The sequence below is a fragment of the Cetorhinus maximus genome, chromosome 11, assembly GCF_964194155.1.
Source record: "Cetorhinus maximus chromosome 11, sCetMax3.hap1.1, whole genome shotgun sequence".
NCBI lineage: Eukaryota > Metazoa > Chordata > Chondrichthyes > Lamniformes > Cetorhinidae > Cetorhinus > Cetorhinus maximus.
Genome location: NC_135889.1, coordinates 82,175,752 through 82,192,734, shown reverse-complemented (window position 1 = coordinate 82,192,734; position 16,983 = coordinate 82,175,752). Strand labels below are relative to the sequence as shown.

The 16,983-nt window shown below is 45.5% G+C and overlaps 1 protein-coding gene across 4 annotated transcripts in view; it reads right to left on the bottom strand.

Moving 5' to 3' along the window:
- Window positions 1-16,983, bottom strand: part of cers6 (ceramide synthase 6) — a 332,569-nt gene that overhangs the window by 159,546 nt on the left and 156,040 nt on the right. For all 4 annotated transcript variants that reach the window (XM_078552321.1, XM_078552320.1, XM_078552318.1 and 1 more), the window contains exon 4: window positions 852-909. In XM_078552321.1, the coding sequence (XP_078408447.1) occupies window positions 852-909 (58 nt within the window). The remainder of the gene's footprint in view (window positions 1-851; window positions 910-16,983) is intronic.

Here is a 16,983-nt window from a genome sequence, read left to right as displayed (position 1 = left end):
CACATCCCATGAATGAATTTAAAAAAACAGGGTAACAGAAGGCTGTCTGGTTCCTGGAAGGGTCCACACAGTCAAAATCCTCTGGGGGGCCTTGGATACACCAATGAGTCATGAAATGAAGCCTAGAAATGCTAAGAATGAAGCTCCGAACAGAGATGAAGCTGTCAAGTTCAAATAAGCAACCAGCAGCAAACCATCTCCTGAACTCTTCACTATTCACAATGCTGCAGACCCATTTTTATCCCGCTCTTGGATGAGGTTTCGTTAAAAGTGGATTGCCCGCCTGCCCGTGTGACAAGTGCAAAATTGCACAGGCAATGTAAAATCTGGATCAATTGCCCTTTTAATGGCCTTAAGTGGCCCGTTAATTGTTGGCGGGCATGGCTCCGACACCTGCGCGAGCCTGCCCACCTGAAGATTGTTCACGTGTGGGATGATATTGGGATGCTCTCCCAATGTCATCCTGCGTCCTGACGTTATCTTGTGTTATGTCTGTTTGGGTGGGGCACACGACCGCCCACGAGATGTAAAATTCTGGCCTATGTCTTTTTTCTCTGCGCTGTCCATAGTTACAATGTCTGATTAGCATATAGCCCCACTGTTAAAGTCCGTTAACATTCTCAAGACCAGCAGCATGTTGTTTACAAAGACAATGAAGGGTTCATCTTCAGGCCTGTTTCTGGGCATTATTCACATATCATAAATTCTCCATTCCTTCATACATTTTAAATAGTAAACAGATATGAGCATAAAGCAGTGTTCTCTATGTTATACTTCCATCAAGCTTTGTCATTAAAATTAGTAAATGGGACAAAAGATATCCCAACATGTTTCAATATGGTAAGCCTTACCTTCTTCAGGAACCTTACACCATAGGAAAATATGTAAAGGTAAAATGTAAACTTCCACCTGTAGAGGAAGAAAACATACAATAGTCATAATGGAGCAGGTACTCATTGCAATTTATATCAGAGATTTACAAAATCAATAACAGTGACATTAGAAGAACATGCAACAGTTATGAAAGTCAAGATTTGCCACAGAACAAATCTGAAAAAAGCTCGATATTCAGAGCAGGCATAAGTTTTGTACAAATATACATCAGGAGTAGCAAGCATGGTTTTGTGAGTTGTTGACCAATAATGAACAGGGCACTGTAGTCCTTGTTGTGGATGATCATTGGTCTGAGTTCTGGGTGCAGGTATGTTGAAATGACACTGGAATCTTCCCGCTTTCACTTAACAAATTTACTACTTCTTAACTTGACTCACACTCATAGCAGCTTCAATCTGTCTAATAGTAATATAAACTGTATAGTAATATAAACATCAAAAAAATAAATTTAATTAGTTTAAAAAAAAACTTGTTAGTTAATGCTATTACAGTCCTTTTTCTAGTAGTATAAATTTGTTCAGGAATAAACCTTTGCCTGTCATGTGGTACAATGGTATAAGGCTTAATTTGGCAATGCAATGTTGGCAGCTAGCAGTGGCAAGATATAAGGGAGCTAAATTAGACTTCATGCTGCCTGCTCATTTCAAGTATTTCAAAGCCCAGCCAATGTTTACCACACTTTTGATTGGTTGGATACATCAGCAGAGGGCCAGTATCGTAAGCGGCTAGCATTACTTAAGGCAAGCTTGCACTGCTTAAAGCTAGCCTGCACCTCTTAAAGGGGAGATGCATTTTGGCTGGAGCAGGTGCTGGCAGTCATGCAGGAAGTGACATTGACATGGGAAATATTGAAGAATGACACAAAGTGAGATAGAGTGGGCTCCAAGGCTCTTGGACACTGCCCTGGAGGTCTCGGTGAACTAGGTGGAAAGGAGGAATGATGAACTGTAACCATGGAAGGCGAGGAAGCCCTCCAGACACTGAGAAGGCAGTGAGAGCAAATAGCCATGGAGTTCAATGCCTGGATCAAGCCCTGAGGACATGAATGCAGTGATGCAAGAATTTCAATGATCTTACAGGAGTATCTTCAAATGCTACATCCTACTATCTGCACCAGTTGACTCAGCCACTACTAAATTCACCACACCCCTATTAAGCACAAAAATCTCTATCAATCAGGCCACAAATCTGACATTCATATGCTGGCTATTCAACCAGGCTGCATGGCACTCAGTGATACATTTTTTTCTCTCTTGAAGGACAAGGTGCCTCATAACTGGAGATAGCAGGAGCTAAGTGGAGGTGGACAGATGCACCTGCGTATCTCAATGTTCATGGAGGAGATGATTATTGGATGCCCATTGCTGAGACTGTGGCAAGCAGCAGGACTGAAACCACTGAAAATGACAATATTCTCATACCTAATCCCTTTTTTTAAGTCAGGAAAACTGGGTGAAGTCTTAACGTTACTAGACTAGTAATCTAGAGGCCCAGACCAATGCCCTAGGGCAAAAATAAAAGATAAAAGCAAAAAACTGCGGATGCTGGAAATCCAAAACAAAAATAAAAATACCTGGAAAAACTCAGCAGGTCTGGCAGCATCTACGGAGAGGAACACAGTTAACGTTTCGAGTCCGAATGACCCTTCAACAGTGGGCTCAAATCCCACTGCAGCTAGCGGAATTTAAATTTGATTAATTAATTTTTAAAAATCTGGAATTGAAAGCTAGTCTCAGGAATAGTGCCACAAAACTATAATTGATTGTTGTAAAAATCCTTCTAGTTCACTAAAGTCCATTAGGGGAGGAAATCTTTACCTGGTCTGGTCTACATGTGACTCCAGGAATGTGGTCAGGGGTAAAAGTACGGTCTGGTATAGCATTCCGGTGAGAAAGAGGCTGTGCATTTTCACATTTCCAAGTACCTCCATTTGTAACTGTTGATTTGTATTTCTGATTGGGTTGAATAGATATAAGTGAAGGAGCGTTTTTTGACTTGTACTGCTGCACAATTTGTACTTTCGTTATTAAACAATCAGAGGAATTGCCATGAGAAATCAAAGTTTTAGGAGATTTCTGCAGGAACATCAGGATGCCACGGTCACAGAACAGTAAGAGGAAGAGGGTTTATGATTCCATTGAAGGATCCCATTTTGATTTGGCCAGTCACCTCAGTGTCTGAAGCCCCCTCTCTCTCTCTCACACATTCACTCTCATCAGCTTCTTCTGGAGCTGAACGTAAGGGAGTTTTCAACACAGTTGGTTCTGGTATACTGTGCTGATCCTGGTGATATCCCCAGCTGTTCCTCTCCCAGTTATTCCCTTGTGAAGTGCAGTACAGATCAGCTGTCTTCCTGACTTTTTAGTGAGTGATCAAACGAATGACTACCGGCAGCAGCACAAACAGCACTAATCGGGTGTGAAAGGCTCTGATTCTGTGCTTTCTGATTTGGGAGTTTTATTTAATGATTATCACTGTTTGATTGGAGTGGAGGTGGCAAAGGGGGTTGCAATACAGCCATACTGGTAAGAAATTTACGTTACTTTGACCCCTGAATATGGTTGAACATTAACTGCCCTCTAAAATAGCCTAGCAAGCCACCCAGTTCAAGTACAATTAGGGAAGGGCAACACATGCCAGCGACGCCCACATCCCATGAAAAGAGTAAAAAAAAAATCCACCTCACCCTTGTCCCAAACTCCCTTCTGCAAATGGTATAAACATGCACCTCATATTTTTCACCACTTTCCCACACCATAATATTGCCTTTCTGACTTGCTCCCTTCGGATACCAAGGAAGTGCAACCTGGTCAGGCAGTGGAATAACAAGAAGATAGTGATGACGAAGACGCTGTGTCTTTCAATTTTGCACACACAACCACCAGCTCAGATACCAATGCCTGCTGCCCTTTCGCCCCTGCCACTCTGCCAGTGCCCTTGCTGTTGCCTGTCAGCTCGCCAGCCTAGACTATTGCTGTCCATGCTGAGATTGTGCAGTTCACAGCAGGACCTTCGAGAAACACTGGGACATGCAAAGGCACACAGAAGACAGGCACTAAGGGAATGCACAAGGGTAATTATTGACTGTTGTAAACAATATGGCATGATTTCATTTATAAATCTGGTTTGGATTGTTTATTTTGTGGCGGGTTTTATTTTGTATTTCGGTGAAGTGGATGCTGTGACGGTCAGTGACAGAGGAGGGATAAGGGGCAGAATTTTTCGCTCGGTATGCGGGCACGTGTCTGACACGTTTGAGCGAAAAATAACACGTGATGGCGTTGGGCATGCGTCCTGATGTGCACTCGCACAATATTTTGGTCAACAGGAGCTAGAGCCGTGCCTGCCATTAATTAAGAGGCCGGTAAGGTTATTAAAAAGTTAACTGACGCCGATTTTTCGTTGTCCATGTGATTTCGCGCTCGTCGCACGGGCAAAACAGGCAGGTGGCCTGCCGACAATTTCAAAAAGCTCATCCAGGGACTGGATAAAAAGGGTGAGCAACATTGCCAGTGTGAGTAGTGAGGCGTTTGATAGATAGTTTGCTGCTGGTGACTTATTGGTATATGGCAGCTTCATCTCTGTTCGGAGCTTCATTGTTAGCATTTCCAGGCTTCAATTCAGGCCTCCTTGGTGTCTCCAAGGACCCTGGTGAAGTCAGACCATGTGGACCCTTCCAGTATCAGACAGCCTTCTGTTACCATGGTAATGAGGATTGTGGTCTCTGCTGGTGGCACCTCCTCTGAGGAGGAAGAGAGGGGCAGAAGGGAGAGGAGGCCAGGTGTCCCAATGCAGCATCCAGGGGAGGGCCTTGTGGGAGGAGAGGCACAGGCACAGGGGCTGCAGGGCCAGCCAGCAGTCCAAGGCGTTAGGGGCCGCAGAAGACGCCACTATCCTGCTGCCAGGGTTTACAGGCTACAGCTACCTCAATACGTAAGAAGTGCAATGCATAAGGAGGCTCTGCCTCTCAAGGGAGACAGTGACCTCCATTTGTCAGCTGTGTCGGTGGACATCCCATGCCAGTGGCTCTGAAGGTCACAGTGGCCCTCAACATCTATGCACCTGACTCTTTCCAGGGCTCAGCGGAGGATCTGTGTGAAGTCTCCGAATCAGTTGTCCATAGTTGCATCAAGCTGGTGACAGAGCTCTGTTCAGGCAGGTATTGACTTTCATTCATTTCCGTACGGACGAGGCCAGCCAGGCTGAGCGAGCCAGAGGCTTTGCCACGATTGCTAAGTTTGCCTGCACCCAGGCTGCAATCGACTGCACACATGTGGCCATCAAGGTGCCAGCGGGTCAGCCGGGTGCCTTCGTCAACAGGAAGGGCTTCCACTCCATGAACGTGCAGATAGTGTGTGACTATAGGATGCATATTCTGCAAGTCCGTGCAAGGTACCCTGGCAGCTCCCATGACGCTTACATCCTGAAGCACTCCCAGGTGCCATGGCTCTTCAGTGCTCCAGCCCGACTGGATGGATGGCTGCTGGGTGACAAGGGCTATACGTTGAAAATGTGGCTTATGACAGCTCTCCGCCACCCAAGAACAGAGGCAGAGCAGCGGTATAACAGGAGCCATGCCTCCACAAGGAGGCACAAGAGAGCCTACCACAAGAGAGCACCATAGGTCTTCTGAAAATTCGCTTCCGATGCCTGGACCATTCAGGGGGAGCACTACAATATCCCCCAGAGCGGGTGTCACTGATCATGGTCACATGCTGCACTCTCCACAATCTGGCACTGGCAAGAGGGGACCCACTGGAGGAACAGGATGTTGACGCAGCTCCACAGGCCACAGATGACGAATTCAGCAGTGAGTCAGAAGATGAGCACGGTGAGGAGAATGCTGAGGGCATGGAGGCAGGCCTCTGTAACCTCTAGGGAAACAGGGAAACCAGGGACGCCTTGATCCAATGTTCTTTCAGCTAAGCTGCCAAATAAGCACTACCACTTCATGCCAGGGCTGCCGCCTCCACTCCAGATATCCGAAAAGACCCTTTCCTTTGACCCCGAAGTCTACTCAGTGCCTGTGCAATAAAGAGCTGCCCACATCCAGCATTACATACTGGTGCACCCTGCACCACATTAAATAAAGAAGGTGAAGCATACTTAGGCCATTATGACAAAAGGAAATTTATCTCATGTTGACAGTCAAAACAAATTAACAGAGCCTTCTCTGGTCTTCAACCCAGACCAGTTAAAATAAACAAAGCATTGCACAACAGAAGATCACCCGTGACCAGCCCCTTTTGTGCTCAGGGTGCCTTAAAGTTACATTTACAAGTGCTACATCTTGGTGCTCCCCTCTCGCTGGCACCGGCATGGAGACAGCCTGCTGACTCTGCTGTCTCGTTGGCCTTGATGACCTCAGCAGTCATACTCTGGCCAGTGGAGCCTCTGATGGCCCCGCCTGGGAGGGAGGGGCCAGTGCCACACATGGTATCTTCCCAGTCGCCACAGCTTTATCAGATGCCACGGTCACTGGCAGAGGGCCAGAGGAACTGCTGTCATCACCCAGGGCACCCTAAGAGGAGCCCGCAGCGACAAAAGACAGCTCATGCACCAACGTGAGGTTGCTCTGGACCTCCCTGCTCACCAATGATGGACGGGCACCTAGTTGGGATACTGGGTGCCTCATCCATCTCCCACACAGACACTGACCACCTGAGGTCAGTGCCTGTGTGAGGGCCTGCAGGTCTGAGCGCAACCCCAGGAACCCTTGATTCTGTTCCTGAAGCTGCCTCGCCATGAGAGTTGCCACTCTCTCAATGGAGGAGGCAGTGCACTCGGCCATGAGTGCTTATACTCCGCATGGTCTCCTCCATAACGGAGACCATGGCACACATACCTTCATGGATCTCTGCCAGATCCTCCCACACATCTCACTGGATATACAGCATCTGCCACCTAATGGATGACTCCAGAGGCTCATCATCTGCCTTCGACTGAGCATCGTTCTGGTCTCCAGCAGTCCTCCAACAGCCGGTACTCTCTGCCTCCACGTGTACCTCAAGCAAGTCCCCTCACTACTGTGCACCGACTTTCTAGATGAAGATCCAACACCCATCGAGATTCTGGTATCTGTGCTGGTGCCTAGTTCAGAGAGCAGGTGTGACGTAGGTGCATGTGGAGCCTGGCGGTCCTCTGACATCAGGGGTAGGTTTTGGGGTCCTGCGGTTGGGTGCGTGGTGGAAAACCTAAGGGAGAACAATGACATGTCATTAGTTAAAGTCATCACACTGTTACTGTGCATGCCAGGCACCCTGGTGAGACCATTGAGATTTGCATCATGGTGCCATCGTCTTTCAATGATCAATGGGGAATCTCGTTTTGACGCTCCCATCAATTCTGAGACTACACAAGAATGTTTGCACCTTCCAAAACTCTCACCTCCGTGCACTACACTCTTACCTTTATTTTGACACTCCAGCATCTTCCCGGTTGTTTGGCCGAGGTGTGTGGCTCCTCTCCAGCTCCAAGGCGTCCTGCTCATATCTGGATAGGATTAGGAGGTTTGGGGGCCTCCGCAAATCCGTGACCTTTCAATCTTGCTATGGGTTGTCTTCTCCTGAAAGGACAGAGGCGCATTGATTAGTTCACTCTGTACCTGCAGCGCCATTGCAGCCTGGCCAACCCCACCTGAGGAGCACCTTGCAGGGCATATCCAAGTTGTGGCCCTCGAGCCGCAAGGCACTCAGTCCAAACAGCCAGGGCTCACCCCCTTGGCCAGCTCCTGCGTCATTGACAGTTGGCACTCAGACTCTAACACCCCTGAGCTCCAAGGGGACATGGTCAGCCCTTAACAGTTCAACACACTGATCCATGCCAAAATGGTACTCACCCTTCCTGAGCGCAGCAGGTCATTAAACCTCTTGCGGCACTGGATCCAGGTGCGCCGCACAACATCATGGCTGCTGACCAGCGCTGCTACCTCCTCCCAAGCTCTTTCTGTAAGGTGCGGAGGCCTCCTCCTTCCATCACTAGGGATAACGGTGCCCCTCCTGGCAGCCACCTCCTTCAGGAGGACTGTGAGGCACGCATCAGAAAACCAGGAAGCCGAGTGCCCACCCAACCTGCTCTCTCGCTTGGCATCTGCAGCCGCATTGACATCCATAATTTTTAATCTCCTGCTGACAACGCTGAAGATGTCTTTATTGCCGGCAGCCTTCCAGGACCTAACTGTGCCGGTTTTAAAGCGGCTGCTGGGTCACCATTGGACCCGGCGGCCAACAGGCCCCTGCCCCCGCCTTCCCAACCATTGGGGAGCTGCCGCTCACGCTCGGCGGGCCTTAACTGGCCCGCCAGCGTGAAATCGTGGTCGAGGGCCGATCACAGGCAGTGGCCCGTTTCCTGGCCACTCCCAGACCCGCCGACCATGCCCACACGCTCAAAATCCTTCCCAAGGTGTGGGGCTGTTGATGAATGGGAAAATAAGGCTGTGGTTATTGGTATTACAGTCAGATGAATTCTTCCCGAAAGCCCAGCTAGAAAGGGGCAGTCTAGGTTTCTCCTCCAATCTTCCTCCTCATGTTCCTGCTTCTTAGCTGCTCACTACTTAGCTTGTGGCAAGGGCTGTGCCCTCATGATGTTGAGAGTGTGCAGCATGCAGCAGTCCACTGTGAGTCCTGACACCTGCTCTCTCGAATGCTGCAGGGTTTCTCCAAAACAGTCCAGGTAATGGAAACATTTTCTCAGCATACCATTGGTCTGCTCTATTACCTTCTGTGTGGCAGTGTGGCTTTCATTATATGCTCAGGAGTGCATGGGCTGCGCACCGGCATCAGCAATCATCTGGCCAGTGGACGGCCCTTGTCACCCACTAACCCACCCTTTGGTTTTGCATGGTGGCATGGATACAGCTGGCATGGGCTGCAAGCGTTGGGTAGAGGGCAAGTCATCAAAAACTCTTTCAACAATTGCCATATCACACCCTGTAGTATTTTGCAACTTTAAAGAACCATAGAAATCACCAAACAATTGCAGAATGGTAGCAACAGCTGGAAGAAATCAAGCAGCAACAAATCTGTAAGCAGTTGTTGATCCCTTTAACCAGTTCTGGCAGGGGCTCCTTTCCTGCTACTGAACACATGTTCAGCTGTGTAAATTTAAAGGAGGATATAGACTGGGGCATTGAGCTCTGAAACGGCACCGCTGGTGTCAAATCTGTGATGCATGCCAATTGGCATCATGATCTAACTGCTTTGCATAATGCTCCACCGTGTGCAGCAACGCCCTCACCAATATGGCCCGGGGTTTTGAAAGGTTCGCGGGGTCGGGACCCAGTGCGCGGGCTGTAAAAATCACAGTCTTGGAGGTCATCAGCATCCTGCTTCTCTGGGACAGATCTGAATTTTCAGTGGGCTGGTGTTGGGGAGAAGAGAAGGCCCTCAAGGAGCTTGTTGGCGGGGGGGGGGGGGGGGGGGGGGGGGGGGCGGTCTATCTGGAACGCAGTGAAATTTTCAAAAATTTTTCCTAGCGATTCTGAAGAGTCTGGTGCACACTAGTGTCAGTTTCACCACAGGGCCCGAGTAACTTCTTTAGAGATGGTTTTGAGAGGAATCTGTGGGACCAGTTAGTACTGACATGAGGGCTTGCCCTTGCCTTGTTGTGGAAAGTCGCTGTCTGTCTCATTTGACCTCCTGGCCTTCCAAAGAGATGTCTGCTGAAATCGACAAGGTTGCAGCAGCTCCTAACATGGCTGCTGCCACCTGTGCCGCTGGAACCAGGTAGGCAGCTCCTGCCTCGTGGAGGTGCTCAATGCACAACTTGTTTGCTGGCCGATTGGCCATTTGAACTTGAAAACAGCTCAGGACATGGGATCGGGGCCCTGAATTCATCTGCGTGTCAGGTTTCAAATTCTGCACTGAAAATCTGGCCCATGAGGGTGGGTGTGCCTTGGACGATATTTTAGAGCCCTAAGGGTACCCAAAAAATGGACACATATGATCCCACTTTCTCACTCATTGTTTTAAATAGCAAAACTGTACCAAAAAAATCATTTACATTAAAATCAAGACAGCAGCATGTTTTAAGGGTCAGACAACATTCACGAATTGCTGCTTTCTCACAATTCAGGAATTCTTCTAGGTTATCGAGTTAGTTACAGCCTTGCCACAAGATCTCAGTTAGTTTTTTTAATCAGTAAAAATTCCTGTGCTATGTACAGATCCAAACAAAATATACTGCAGGTGAAGTGCATCAGCAAAATTCAAGTGGAGCCGCCTATATATTTTGTAATGAAAGTATTCAAAAGTCATGGTGGGAGTTTATGGGGGAGGCATTGATTTTGCTCTTTTGGTTGAAGCTTTGGTTTGATGGCTCTTTCAGAAACCATTCTGTATCTGCCTCAACCATAATCTTTTTCCTGGGTCAGGGCTCATTGCAGGTGCACGCTGAGCACGCGGTGGGGTTCCTGCCATTGAGAAAGGGCATGTCAGTTCAAAGGCAGAGAACGCTGGTGATGCAATGTGGGGATGCAAGTGTATCACTGGAAGAGGCAGCAAGTGATCTTATAGAAGGAGAAGGACCCTGAAAATTGGAAGGTGGGCTTGGTAATGCCACTACCCTCCCTCCAGCCCCAACACCCCCAGAATGGTGCCACAGAGAGCCAGACAGAGGACCAACTGGAGTGGAAAGAGAGACATAAGTCAAATTGAGGGGGGGATAAAGTGGGGAGATGTGCAGGGTTAGGAGGCAGGAGACTGGGCCTTGGGGCGGAGAGGAAGAATTGGGGGCTTGGGCACATGGCAGAGGAAGAGAGTGGGCACTAACCTACACTGCCGCTTTTTTCTCTACTTTAAATTGAACTGCGTACCTGTTATTCTTTCTTTAAGACATTATGATAGATCATGTGGTACACATTAGCCTTGACGATTGGCTGGGAGATTGCTGCTAAAATTGGCAGAAGGAAAATCTAAAGGTTCCCACGCGTGCCTTTAAATTAATAAACAGAAGTATTACTGGTAAGTATTTAATAATCAAACATGGTCTGAAAAACTAGGATCGACTTTACATGAAGCCTATGAAAAATCAGGGATTTTTCGGCCAAAGGTCATGGGGGTCGACTTTAATATGTACGGTATCTAAATATCTGGATTTTCATGCCTCTTGTGCTATAATTATGTGCTGCAAAGTTTGGCTAAAATAGAAGAAAGTGAAACTACTGGACCTAGAAATACATTTCTTAAGCAACTTTAGCAGTGCTCTGTAAGGAACAGCACAGACAGAGCCGCCCCTAGGTACGGCAAATCGGGGCTACCCAGCCCCACGCTTCAACATCGTGGTGACAGATGTAATACATCCTGTCATACTTACCAGCTGATTCGCTGTCTCTTGCACCTCATGTTCAAAATGAGTGTTTACTGGTGGATATATGTGAATAAACAAAGCAGGTATCCCCTCTCCAAAACTCATAAAAGGGTGGAAGAGAAAGCAGATTAAATCTATATGAACTGGGATAAATCCCTGTCAAGACAGCAGGCCGGGCGAGGAAGAGCTGTGTGGGCCCAGCACCGTCTGTCACCTTTGGAGATGACCTCAGCTGCAGTGGTGGAGCAGCTTTTATTTACCACAGGGGGACTCTCATTTACCACAGGGGGACAAGATGGAGTTTCCAAACTAGTTAATTTCTCTAAAGCCAGCGTGTAGTGCACAGCATCCAACCTGCAGGGTAAGTCACTCACTTGCTGTGTTTATTTTCGGTCCCAAGCAATTGAAACCCTCCGCTTTTTATTTTACTTTTCTTCCAGTACGCATTTGTAACTAACATTTGCCTAATGTTGGAAGATGGACAGTCATTTTTCTTTAAAAAGTTGAGGACTGCAGTACCGGAATTTACAGAGGTGGGGGAGGGCAGAAGCCACGGCAAGATTTCAATAAAGAAGGGTAAGAATTTTAAAATAGAGGCATTGCTGGACTGGGACATGTGCAGGTAAGCAAGCACAAGAGTAATGAATGTGCAGGATTTGGTACATGTTAGGAAACAGGCAGAAGAGTATTGAAGGAGTTAAAGTTTATGGAGGGCGTTAGTGGAAGGCTGACCAGGAGAGTATTGTAATAGTCGAATCTGGAGCTAACAAAGGCATGATAACTTATTCATGTAAAGTAATTTCAATCTTGAATTCATTTTACATTTTTACTTAAACATTTGTAATGTTCAGCAAGTTAACAGGAAACCACAGGGTAAATTTTATGTGGCAGCGGCGGGGGGCCTATTGCCCACCCTCACCCACATGTACTTTTTGCATAGTTTACAAACAAAATTACAAAAACATATGCAACTTAAGTAATATCAGTAAAAATATTTCACTGGCAGGAACATAAATCATCAGAACACATTTGGAGGCTAAAACATGTGTAGCCCTGAAGTAAGATGTGGTGAGATGTAAGGTATTATAAATTCCTAAGGACAACCTTTAACTTTACTCAAGGAAGCATAATGTTTCCATTATATAATGCATCATCTCAAATTGAAAAGCAGATTGAAGCTGATACTAATCAGTAGGTCTCCCTTGCACAACACAAGGTGGTTTCTCCTTCCTAGCTATAATCATTTCTAACAAGTACAGCTTGCAATTAAATGTCAAGCTATTTAACTTTTTCAAAGCGGACAATTAAGACAAGTGTCATTATTTCACAGCAGTATCTAATGTTTGTTTCTCTACTTATGACCTATTTGGCAATCAAATCACACTCTTACCAGGAGCACAAGTCTAAATATGTCTCCAAGTAATATGTCTGGTAATAGAATTGTGTGCTGAGATACTTTAAGATCAAAATATATTACAGAAGTAAAATATGGTGCTACAGTTATTAATGAAAGGAAGATCTTGTGCTGCAGTGGGTAATGTCTGCCTCTGAGCCAGAAGCTCTAGGTTCAAGTTCCACTCCAAGACTTGATGGCTAAGCAAAGCATGTTCATAATGCGGTCAAACAGGTTGAGTAGCAACTTGTAAATCCTTCCAACATATGCCAATGACAGCAGTAAGAGCAGGAGAGATTCCTGGCCAGCTATGTGATGGAAAGAAAATTGGAGCCCCTGCCATTCATAGCTCTGGACTACAACATGCATGTAAAAGTGCATGCTGCCACTGCCACAACAACTTGTATTCCTTGAGGGTTGGTTGGCTGGACAGCTGGTGTGGACCAGAGTGACGCCAACAGTATGGGATTCAATCCCCATTCCCACTGGGGTAGATTCGGGATCTGCCTCCTTGCTCTACCCGTGGTTGAGATCACGGCGCTGTGGGTCGGACCTGTCTTCACGCAGAGAACTGAAGAAGAAGTTGTTAACAAAACCTGAAAGTACATACTACTGTAGCATCCTGTATATATTTATGTATAATTGTGCTTGAGGCTAATTATAGCTACATCACTGTATCTACATAGATGAAATTAGGTGACCTATTAGATCAATGCCAATAAATAGACCTCTTAGAATTTAGTAACATTCAAAACCACATTTGAATAAATTACTATAATATTGTTACCAGTGTAACAATGAAAACAAACTCAAAGAGTAAATTATTATGCCGCCTTTGACTCAGCAGCAGTGCTACTTGCCACTCAAACACCCTGGTAACATCAGAACAGCTGAAATTACCATCAAACAAAAATGCTTAAGTTGTGGTTCAATTAAATGTAGAAGGAACAAACTGGAATTATGTAATATACAGAAAATCCTACAAGAAAAAGGACCAGGAAAATGATGAAGTCAAGAAAAATCTAATTAAAAGTAAAGGCACAAAAGGAAAGAAAGAATATCAAACTGCAGAAAATATGTTAATTCACAATATACTATGCATGTAATGCTTAAATATTGGGAAGCTCAAAAATTGTGATGGGAAATTTAATTGGTAGGGGGGATGTAAGGAGAAACTAAATGTTGACAAATTGCATTATCAACCTTTGTGGAAGATGAGGTTGGGGATTTTTGTGAGTTGGGGATCATCAGTGTGGAAATATTGCTCTAAATGGTTTTAAAATTACTATTATAACAAAGCACCAGGGTAAACAACGTAGATTCAATGGAAGGCCAACAAGATTTCATAATGATTTAACTGACATTTTTAAATGCCTTCTAGATTTGTCAGAAATTCTTGAGTATTGGAAAATGCCAAACTTAATTCTCATTTAAAAATGGTGAAAAACCTCAAAATTGACAGTGATAACCTGCTGCACCTCCTGACCCCTTTCAGCTTATCGGTCCTGATATCAACTGTCAGATTTCCATCAGGCATACTCTGCTCTTATGGCTGTGTTCATAGACAACTAAATCATTCAATAAATAGCCACGATGAAACTTGATAATGCAACATGGGAGAGAAAAGAAAAACATCAGCTGGTAGTGGGAAAACAAAGTGATGAGAGGAAAACACTCCAGCTGAATCAGCTCTCTTTGAGTTAGATTTACAATAACCCACCAAATACCATTGGCCTAGCAAGTACACAATGTTCATTAGAAACTGGCACTCAACTAGCTTTTTAAAATTCATATAGTTACACTACTTCATGAAATAAAAGGAACACCAATCCAGAACATGGTGTCAATGTTCTTTACTGTAAGAAATTTAATGATAGTGACAGAAGGAATAGCATTTCAGCAAAGAGGCTTATTCTGGTAATTACAACTGTGAGTGCAAAAGTATCTCCGGTATATTATTAGTTCAATAATATTTACTGATTTAAATAGCTTAAATGTGACAGTAATAGTTCTTTTCCACTGGGTTGCAGTAATGACCTGTTTTCGAATAAAAAGGCAAATTTGATGCACTGCTTTAAGAAATTCCTAGCACAGTGTTCCTAGTCTGAACCAAATGAATTATTCATATTTCTAGCCATTGAGCACAGACTTACTGCTAAATCGATAAAAGAAAATGATATATGTTGTTATCTTTATTTTCAAAAAGCACAGTATTTCGAGCATGGTACAAAGTTCATTTTGCAGAAGGAAATTAATAAGATTGATTAAAATGAGTTCATGAGCAAAATTCTAACTATCAAGGTGAAGTAGGTTTGTGTTCAGGTGCGAGCGGGGGTCAGAGCCCTGAGAAGTGGAGTTGTGTTGGAAACCTGACATGGTCCCAACTATTTCCAGGTTTAACCGGGGTGGGTTTGGAGATGAGCAGGAAACCCCTACGCAACTGCTGGGTTCGGCATGGGAATAGGCAATCAGTTGTGAATGTAACCCAATCGTCTGGCTTTAACAGCCAGCGTGCTGGTTTCCCAAGCTGTATCGAACTTAGGATTAACAAGATAAATGTATAGTGGGGAGTTACTGTTCAATGAAACTGACAGGCTGGAAAGTCTTTGAAGAGAAAAATTGCCTATGTTAAATGCTTGTGCTCACAACATTTCTTATGACAGCTTGATTTCACTGCTTCAAAGGTGATTTCCAACTTTTCAAAAGTCATTTCACCTACCATGGACTCTCCTCACCCTGACCTGTACTGCCTTGCTGTCAGCCTTTACTGTAGCATGGGGGCAGCTTATGTGGCTATAGCATGGACCTCTGATGAGGAATGAGAGGAGCAGTAGTACCAGTATCAACAGCATCAGGACCCACACCAACAGATGTAGCACTGGCAGCAACAAAACCAACAGGACTGCCTTCCCTTCAGCTACATGGTGCTCCACAATGGATGGTCACACAGCGCTAGCTTGAAGGAGGTGATAAGCCTAGTACAGGGCATATAGAAGAGGGTCAGGTGGGCACTATGGCCAGTGGCCTTCAAAATCATAACAGCCCTGAATTTCTTCACTTCTGACTCCTTCCAGGAATAGACGATGTGTCCCCCTCGAGCCTGCTCCATCATTCAACACAATGGCTGATCTTCTGCCTCAACTCCAATTTCCTGCATCAATCCCCTTGATTCTCTGAGAGAGCAAATATCTGTCTACCTCAACCTTAAATATACTCAACTATGGAGCATTCACAAGCCGCTGGGATAGACAATTCCAAAGATTCACAACTCTCTGAGTGAACTCTACCCATCTCAGTCCTAGATGATCGGTCCCTTAACCTGCGAATGTGCCCTGTGTTCTAGATTCCCCAGCCAGGGAAAGCAACCTCTCAGTGTCTACTCTGTCAAGCCCCCTCCCAATCTTATGTTTCAATGAAATTACCTCTCATTGTTCGAAACTTCGTGGAAAATAGGCCCAATTTACTCTGCCTCTCACCATAGGACAAACCTCTCATCCCAGGAACCAATCTAGTACATATTCACTGTCCTGCCTCCAATACAAGTATATCTGTTCCAAGTGGTGGATGAAGTGCTCTGAAGCCTTTATACATCAAGGATGATATCAAAGGTCTCATGATTATGGCAAGCCTTTGGCCAAATTGCACAAAGGCACTTTTCCAAACATTCCCCCTTTCATATAAAAAAACAACCTGCATAAGCTATAATTTACAGTTGCAAGTCAGGTACACAAATGGTCTACAATGAAAATCATCAGGCATGTGCAGAAAGCTTGTCATACTAGTCTGACCCACATAATCCTTAAAGCATTCAGATTTTCTAATGGTATGCGTGTGGGTTATTATTGGCCATGCATCTGGTGTCTGCTCGTTCCTGGAGTGATGTTGCCTAATCGGGGAATGTTGCTGCTAGGGCGAGTGCTGCCGCTATGGTAATTGTTGCTGCTGATCCAATGCCTTTGTTGGGGAACAGTTAACCTCTAAAACTGATGTTCATTCAGTTCGTTGTGTGGTTGGTGAACTCACATCTTCATCTTCAGCTGTCTGCTGTGAAGGATCAGCTTCTCCATTCCACGTATATGTCTGCGGTTACGATGATATATCTGGTTGTTCACTTTCACCGTGTATGGTCGAGATTACAACTTCTCTAAGTTCCCAAGTTATCAAGGGGGCTGACTTTTGTTGACAGCATTGAATGTTGCACTCTGCCCAGCTCTGGCAATGATTTGGCAGCTTTATCTAAGTGAAATTTGGTTTCCTGTTGTTTCACTTTGATTTTGTCACTCATGCCTATTGCTACTTCTGACTTCAGTAGTGTTTTAGCTATTGGCAGAGTAGTTTGGGTGTGGTGTGACATTAGTCATGGAACTGGACTGCTTCCCATGCCCTCAGTT